The sequence below is a fragment of the Pipra filicauda genome, unplaced genomic scaffold, assembly GCF_003945595.2.
Source record: "Pipra filicauda isolate LSUMZ 115617 unplaced genomic scaffold, ASM394559v2 scaffold194_size2289513_pilon, whole genome shotgun sequence".
Lineage (NCBI taxonomy): Eukaryota > Metazoa > Chordata > Aves > Passeriformes > Pipridae > Pipra > Pipra filicauda.
Genome location: NW_024104303.1, coordinates 363,240 through 372,437, shown reverse-complemented (window position 1 = coordinate 372,437; position 9,198 = coordinate 363,240). Strand labels below are relative to the sequence as shown.

General features: G+C 39.9%; 1 protein-coding gene across 1 annotated transcript in view; it reads right to left on the bottom strand.

Annotated features, from left to right (window-relative positions):
• Positions 1-520: 520 nt before the first annotated feature.
• Positions 521-9,198, bottom strand: part of LINGO2 (leucine rich repeat and Ig domain containing 2) — a 303,555-nt gene continuing 294,877 nt past the window's right edge. Inside the window, exon 3 of the mRNA XM_039380405.1 lies at positions 521-3,385. Within this exon, the coding sequence (XP_039236339.1) occupies positions 1,529-3,385 (1,857 nt within the window). The 3' untranslated portion in view covers positions 521-1,528. The remainder of the gene's footprint in view (positions 3,386-9,198) is intronic.

Here is a 9,198-nt window from a genome sequence, read left to right as displayed (position 1 = left end):
TTGCTGAGAATTTCAAAATAGGAATAGTGATATTAATGATTAAGAATAAAGTTTTAGTTCTCAGTCTTTTGAGAATTTGTTTAGAGACATAAAACAAACAAAAGATTACTTGTACTGAACTAATATTCCGCTTCTGACTTCTCTCCATTAAAAATGATTTCTAAAATCTGGAATAACTCACCCCTCTTGCTCTAAGATACTGCCCCTGAAAGAAACATAACCACATCATTATTAAAATGGCATCAAGAATAGCTAAGTAATCTGTTCTTGGAAATTAGCTTTGTGTCTATGTGTTATCTACAAATATACAAGATGAGAATGACAGTGGCTAGAGGTTCATTATATCTGGCAGTATGTTAGCCTTTTTGAGGCTATCATGTTTTAATCATTATTTTAGTATTATAATCCCCATATTATGCATGAACAACTGTAGTTTACTTGGCATTGGAGAAGAGTTCATTCCTAGTAGCAGAGTGTTTGTATGTTTTGATACATTTGTATAAATAGTAAGATGACCATATTTCCCAAGGAGTCTGCAGAATGTATTATGCTCTTTATTTTGCCCGGTACACATTAACATTTTAACAGTAGCTTTGAAATTAAAATCAGGGCTAACAAAACCGATTCTCTCTCTTCAAGGTAGAACTCAACTCCTCTATGCCAGCATTGACTAGTGGGTTGCCTTCCCTGGGTGAGAGCCAGGGCTATGTTACAGTAAACTGGTCCAGTGTGATATCACAGATATAAAAAATATTCCATTCTGTATCAAAACTAGGCACATGCCTTATATTTATACGAAGAGAAGATCGACAGAGTTGATTGTTTTTACTCTCAATTATTCAGCTCTGGCCTTCTACATGAGGAGAAAAATACCTTATGTAATTTCTAATTAGTAACTACAAGAATCTAATTTAAGTTTGATGGTAGTTAAAAGAAGGGTGACATCACACTTGGGTCAGTATTGGTGGATATCTAAAAGCACAACCTCTCATTTGTATTGCTTTAAAATGTACACAGTATAGATGTAGATTAAAAAGAAAAAAAACTACTAATTTTTTTGTGGTGTTGAACCAACTAGAAGGGAGGATGCAAAGTTTTACCAAATGAGATATATAGATACAAATGTCACTGTAGAGTATGTTTTAGACAAATGTGTCTTTTTCTTTAAGTATGTAAATCCTACACTGTAGGTTTTTGTTTGTTTTTTTTCTTTTTTCTTTTGTAGCAGTAGAAAATGTTGAACAATTGTCCATGAGCATGAGCCAGTGGTTCATTGCTGATATCCCCAGAATGCCAATATTTGCAATGCAAACAGTTAGTACAATTTCCCAGTTCTATGAAAGGCCCTGACACATCTGCCTCAAGGTCTGGAGGCTCTGTTGTATAACCACAAATAGTCTTTCCATTTTCCTACAACCTTTTGATACACTGACAGCTGCATTAAGCTGCTTTTGCCCAGCGATTCCACATGCCAGGCTGTTTTAATAGATTTTAATGCCACAGAAAAAGCACTGCTAGCAGAATACCATCAAATCATTTTCATATTGAACCGTCGTGGTCCAGAAACCTCCCCTTCAACCACAGCACCATTGTTTTTGCGAGGGACATATTCAAGGTCAATGCTGGTTTTGTGTTTGCCTTTCCCTCGGCTCCAAACAAAAAGAAGAAGGAAACAAAATAAAACCACTCCAAGGAATGTGAAACAGCCCATAGCTGTGGACACCAATATTGTCTTAAGGTCCAGAGAGTAGCTGTTCGCATTAGTTCCATTGGAACTTGTGTCGTTGGAGTCTGTCATATACATAGGGGTCCTGTTGGCATAAAGGAAACGATCTGAAGTAAACCCCTTTACCATAAGGGAGGCCGAATAGGTGTCATTCCCAGCTGCGTTACTTGCAATACAGACGTAGATCCCAGTGTCCTGGTCTTGAGCAAATCGGATCTCCAGGGTGCCATCTCCCAGCACTGTGGCTCTACCATTTGATTTAGTTGTGATCAGCCTCCGACGTGGGGTAACCCAGGAGATGGTAGGCTGTGGGTCCCCGTCAGCATTGCACATCAACTGCACTGTCTGGCCTTCCTCCACCACCAGGTACTGCAACTTCTTGTCTTGTATCTTGGGTTTCTTGCAGGTGAAGTAAAAGGAAAGAGCTGTGCTGTGAAAGTCTCTGAATGACCTCTCTCTTACACTGTCTGGGCCAGCACACATCGGCGGCTCACCCCCGAACTGCAAGGTGGGCTGCCGCTGCAAAATCCAAAGGAGACGGCAGTCACAGGCCAGAGGGTTGTTGTTAATACAGAGGACCTCAAGGCTTTTGGAGGAATGGAATACATTCTCTTCTAGGGTTTCTAGCAGGTTTTGGGACACGTTAAGCACACGTAAGAATCGGAGCCCTTGGAAAGCGTGTGGTTCAATGGTGCGCAGCTGGGCCCCCACCATGTGGAGCTCCTGCAGGCGCACTAAATCTGACAGCATGCCTGCTTCGATGGTGCTGATGGGGTTGTAAGAGAGGTTGAGATGTGTCAGGTAAACCAGGTGCTTAAAAGCAGAGTAAGGTACAGCAGACAGGTTGGTGTTGGTGATGGAGAGAGAAGTAAGATTGAGACCGTACAAACTGTTGGCAGGCAGCATGTCCAGGAGGGGCCAGGCCTCTATCTGCAGGTCTTTCAGGCGAAACAGTCTTTTAAAGGCATACGCCGGCAAAGCGTTAATGTTGAGCTGTTTCAAACGCAGACTGATGAGGTTGTGGAGGTGAGAAAGAGCTTCTGTTGGTACGGCTGTGAGGTTGCATCTCTCCAGGGTGAGCTGCTCCAAGCTAAGCAGCCCACTGAAGGCCCTGTGTGATATATACACCAAATCATTGTCCCCAACCTCCAAGGATTTAAGGTTATGCAGATCTTGGAACATGTAGTCCAGCAAAATGACAATCTTGTTTTCACTTATATCAAGCTTTGTTAAGTTTGATAACCCAGTGAATACCCCAAGGGGGACCAGCTTCAGACGGTTTCCTTTCAGCCGGAGGGAGCGCAAGTTGAAGAGATTGTTAAAGGCTCCAGGCTCCACATTGGAGACAATATTGTCACTGAGGTCAATCTCCTCCAGCAAAGGGTACGATGTGAATTCCTCAGGGTTTACGTTCTTCAGTCTGTTCTTGCTGAGGTCCAAGATTTTGGTCTCAATGGGAATGCCCTCTGGGATGGACATCAGACGCCTTCGGTGACAGCTGACAGACTTGTTCTGTGCCGAGCACTCACAGCGGGCCGGGCAGCCCATGGTGGGGCCTGTGAAGATTAGCAGCACAGCCAGACCCAGGAACGGCTGCCAGCATGATAGAGCTGTGTGACGCATGACTCCACTGATCTGGGCTAACCCTCCGTCACGGGCCTGTGGGGATGAGGACGGGAAAGGGGAGAAGTTAAGTCTGCAGAAAAAGGAGAACTCAGCCAATTTTATAGTACCATTTCAAAGCAAACACACGTGTTTTCATTTGAAACGAAACAGTAAAACCTACTGTGAATGGCAAGACCAACAAAAAAGCGCAGATTTTCCTTCAATATCAATGGGCTAGCCAAAGAGGCTGTTTATCCAGCATTTTTCTCCAGATGTCAGAGGAGACAAAACAGCTTTTCCTACTGCAAACAGTAAAGAAGGTTAGATTTCAGTCTTTTCTCACTGTCAGATGGTTTCCTCAAGACAGTGCTATAATTAACCCAGAGATAAACACCACACACTCTGCAAAAAGGGCTAATAGGATTTGTGATAAGTTTACAACATTAGACCTCTGTGAGGTGATATGAAACTAAGCTTTTGCCTTTCTTATTCCCATTAATGTTTTAAGGCAAATCTTAATGATGTATTATAATGAAGAAAAGGAACTCAATAATGAAAAGATTCCTTTAATATTTATTGCATATATTAAAGCTATAAATAGATGGAGCTTGTTCACACATATGCGTACACAGTGGCTCAGATGAGGAAGGAAGAACTGATGCATCTCTGTTTAGAATTTGTAATAAGGACAAATTGATTCTTTGCTTTTACTGCACAGAGATATTTCATGTGATTTTTAGAACCCAAGACCTAAGAAGGTTTTACAGAATACCTCTATGTACTTCCAAGATATGTAAACTAGTTTTTAGGAGGACAAAAACCAAGGTAAGATGATCTGCCTGTGTTTAAGCAGTGCAATGTCCAAAGAGGAGCCACAGATTCAATGGGAATCAGAATTAGTAAGCGATTTATTAATTCCCACCTTCAGGTTAAAAATTAGGATAAAAGAAGACAAGATAACAGCTATTAAATTAAATCCCCTTATCAAAAGGCTGTATTTTTCAGGTTTAGTCACCAAAGGCCAGAGAATTTTTCACCAATAGCTACTAAACAAAGACACGCAATAACTCATTTCAAAAGAAGAAGGAAAGAATGTAGGTGTTCATCAAAGGAAGATGTGTCTCAGACACTTTCAGACTGAAGCAAACTGCAAGCAAGGACAATGGAAGTGCCTTAACTCCTATGGTACAGCCAACTTGATGAGTAAAAGTATTGGGATTTTGGCTTCATGATATTAATAAGCCTTATGGTGTACCTCAGCCTTTTCTGGATTGGTTAACTTGGGTTCATTTTAGCTGAAAATATGTTTACATAACTTCTGCCTGTAATTACCTCTCAGGACTGAACAGATGAATATTGCCCATCTGGTCCTACCCATAATGACAAAATTACCCGATGACCAAGCATCCACCCCCTTATCTGTGTGCTTGGGCTTAGAGAATCATCTGGGTACTACTTAAGAAGTTTTCAACTTCTATTTGAGTAATTTGTCTATGTGCTGTCACATAGACAATGTAAAAGAAATCCTCCTGTACATAGAGGACAAATACACTTAAATAAATTATGGTATAAGCAAATTTATGAGGAAATCAGACAGTTATTTTAGCAAATAAGCTGTTTGAACAACATAAAAATAATACTGAGCAAATCACAAACTGATGAAGAAGAAAGTCCCACCAGTAACTATGCTGCAGTAAAACCTCACTCCTCCTGCACACAAGTTGGAATGTGGTAATCATCCTGCCTGACAGAGGAGAGTTGACCTCTCAGACTGTGGATGATCTGAATAGTGGAGATTCAAGATGTGAGAAAAAGAGCAAATATTTGGATCTATTGATCTTATTGTAACATTAACAATTCTCAATAGAAACTAGGTGGTTTGGATTGTAAGCATTAACATTATTGTAACTGTACTGAGAAATCAACAGCTGTTGTGTTTTGACTGTTAAAAACTGTTTTGATTGTTTGAGTGAGCAAGAATTTATTTGGAGCCACATAAAAATTGTGTTCTTTGACTGACCATAAATGAATGGTGCACATATTACTCCTCTCATAACTCTGTGGAAGAATTTCACTCTTGACTGATGTGGCTTTGAATTTCCATTCTGACACGTCTATGCAGAGACTAACAATAAGAGGCAAATTGTATGCTGATTTTGACATGTAGACTGGAGACCTGGATGAAGACTACTCTGTATGATATTACCTATAAAAGCATATTTTGACTTTGTTCTAGAATGACAACCTGCTGAGATTTAGTTTCCCCCTTAAGTTGTAGTCTTGCAAGTAACTATTGCTAGTTATGTCCAGCTGTGATAAAGGTTTTGAGAGGTGAACTTCACTTCATTAGGCACTAAGTTAAAACTGGAAATCTATAGGGGTCTGTGAATTAGGTGCTTGCAATGCATTTAGACTAGAGAGGCCTTTAGGTGTTCTGATTATTGCTTTCAGAACTCAGTCTGTGAGATTAGTGCTTTCATACTGATACTTCTAGCACACAGGGATTTCATTTCCTTCCTTAGCTGTCTAATGTATGAAGCACAAGGTAAACAGGTTCAATGGAAGGTAAGTATGCCTAGAGTGGTCATTTTAGATAGCAAAAATACAAAACAATTTTGCAACTATCCAATCAACCTAGTAACTAAAACTTCTGAGGAGTGTAAAGTATAAAACAGACAGTATAAAATGTGATAAAAGGATTTTTTTTTGTCTCTGTCTGGAAGAAAGAAAAGTAATGTTAATAAGGCACTTCAGACATTAACAGTAGTCTTCTGAGAAAGGTATGCACAGATATGGAGATGGATATATATTAATCTATAATGGTGTGTGCATATGTGTGTATGCATTTGCAGGCAAGAAAGATTCAGGACTGAGGTATAAGCTGGAGTGAATTACATTTCAGTAAGGAGAACCAATAATTTATATTAAATAGCAAGTCATAAAAGTAAAGTTTACTTGGATCAGGATTAGAAGTTAAGTATGGGTTAAAAGAAAACATAAATTAAAATTATTATTACAATTTACATTGACACAGATGATACTATCACGCTTCCTGCTAAAGAAATGTGTGACTACATCCTTAGCTTTGAACTGCTTTGTGGGAAAATTATCTTCATTAAAAAAATGAAAAAAAAGTAACCTTATCTCATTGTACATCCATTAATCAAAAATGCTACTCCTTAAAAATCAGAGTGAAATTATGTCATTAAAAGGTAGATTTGTTGCAGTGAAAAATTATTTCACACATTTCTTTAAACTTGTGTGATGTTAATTAATTGGCTACTTCACTGGCACTGTGCTGAATTATGTGTCACTATTCAACATGATACCTTCCATTCCTTCTTAAACAACAGCACAAAGTACTTTATCCTTTGCCAGTATAAAAATTCCTCCTAAACATCTGCAGGATTACCTCATTGTCCTTCCTTGTATCCCTCTCTTCCCTGTGATACATGCAAGAAATTAAAGTGCACGCATACAAGTATGTACATATATATGTATTTGTACATAGATGTAACCTAAAAGTATAATCTCAGTGCTTTGTGATTGTACCGTGTATTGCACTAGAGACTACTTCTCTAAAATTATAGCTTATTAGGCCCAAAATTCAAAAAACATAATAAATAATTATGAACTGACAACTTCTCTATGCTTGAATGTGAATGAGAACCTGTAAAATTGTTTTTACAACCTTTCTGGAGTATTTATAATGCTTTAATAAACTCTAGGAAATTACATATATAAAAGAATTCCTCATTAAAAAATAAAAATGAACTAATTGCTTTCTCTTTTTTCTTTCTCTGGCTCCGTTTCTTAAGTCCAAAGTGTCAAGAGTCAAGTTACTGTTGGCTGATACTTTTTCAAAAGAGGATCCTAGTCAAAGTTCAGCTATGCAATTATGAAAGCTCATTAAAGTTATTAGTTAATAGTTCTGTGTGATCTCACCCAAAACAGCCATCTCCACTGCTTTGAAATGCAAATTAGTTTGTACAAAGTTCTGCAGCTTTGAATCTTCCTATAAATTCTTTACAAGAATGTACAGTGCCCTGTAGCTTTTAAACTGAAAAACTATAACTAAAAATAATAAAAAAAAAATCAAAAGCAACTTGATGCTTCCTTAGAATGCCATGAAATTCTGAATATCATGTCAAACCATGCAAATATGTTATATATTGTTTCACTTGTCCCTCTCAGACTAATTTTGAAATCTTTATAGCTGAAACTAGAGTGCACTTGACCATGCTCCTTTCCATGTCCAATATGATTCTTCAGTACTATAAGGGACATGGCTTTAGCCAGGAAAGGAGTGATCTGTTTCAGTTGTCAGCTGAATTTGTATCAAATGATACTCTGACTTTGCAGGTTTGATCTCTCCTTTCCTGTCCCTTTTCCTGCCTTTCAGAAAGCAAAAAAAATCCAGTGGATCATATCAGAGATGACAATTTTGTGTGACGCTGAGATCACTTAATAATTTACCTTCTAAGACTCCCTTTAGAAAACTATACTGTATTAAACACATGTTCTAGGATTAAACGTTGCACGACAAGACAGACTTGTACTGATTATTCACCTAAATGCTACCAGCTAATCCTGAGAACCAGGTGAAGTCCCTGTTTTAAAGGTATGTACTGCACTGACCCTGGCTGGACAACAGGTCCCCACCGAAGCTTCTATCACCACCCTCCTCAACTGGGCAGGGTAGGGAAAATACAATGAAAGGCTCATGGGTCGAGATAAAGAAAGGAAGTGATTATTCACTGGTCACCATAACAGGCAAGACACGGCTAACTGAGGGGTATTAGTTTAGTTTATTACCAATCAAATCAGAGCAAGATAATGAGAAACAAACCCAAATCTTAAAACACCTTCTCCCCTCCCTTTTTCCTGGACTTCTGTCCCTTTACTTTACACCAGTGCAAGGTTTTGGGAAGTGGGAGCTGTCAGTTCATCACATTGTCTCTGCCACTTCTTTCCCCACAGGGGGAAGAAGGGGAAGACTCCTCACGCTCTTCCCCTGCTCTAGTGTGGGGTCCTTCCCACAGGAGATAGTCATGATAAATTTCCCCAACATGAGTACTTCTTGTGGGCTGCATTTCTTAATGAACTGCTCCAATGTGATTCCCCTTTGTGACGCTGTAGTGGGGGGAAAACAGTTTTTCCCCCTGCAGTTATAAAATGGTAAAACCCCAGGGGGTGGTGACCCTGGAAGTTTTGAAGTTTTAACCAATGAGCGCTTCTGCGAAATATAAACATACCACAAGCAAACGGAAGAGAAGCTTAGTTGTAGTTTGGTGGCAGAAGTGGTAGCCATGTTCTGAGACCACGAGGAAAGGGGCTTGGAGCCCCTTGGGGCCTCTGGGGACCCCCAGCCCCTGGCTGGGGGGGCTGCGGGGACTTGGAACAGCGTGAGGCTGGGCTAAGTGCCTGCAGCTAAAAGCTAAAAAAGTTTTCTCCACCGTGAGTGAGCAGAGACAGAGCAGTGGCAGACACAGTGTCCAGAAACTGTGGCTAAGAGCCAAAAGATAAGAAAGCAACAGCATGCAGTGAAGGAAAGACTCAGAGTTGCTCGAGCCAAAATAGAAAGCCAGCAGAAGAGAGAGAGACAGGAAGTTGGGGTAAGTACTGAATAAAACCCCCAAACTCTTTTTGTGACCTGTCCTGAGTGGAAAGGATGGACTCCTACTGAATGGAAGTCCTAAAACTTCAGCAGCACTGCAGAAAAGAGATGAGAAGCTCAAAGCATCCTAGAAAGCTGGACCGGGATGGAGAAAGAATGCAGAGGGGGTGACCCTGGCTCCCCCCTTGCTGCTGCTGACAAACCTGGCAGCTTGAGGCAGAGCACAGGAGCTCTGCAAAGGGGCTTAAAT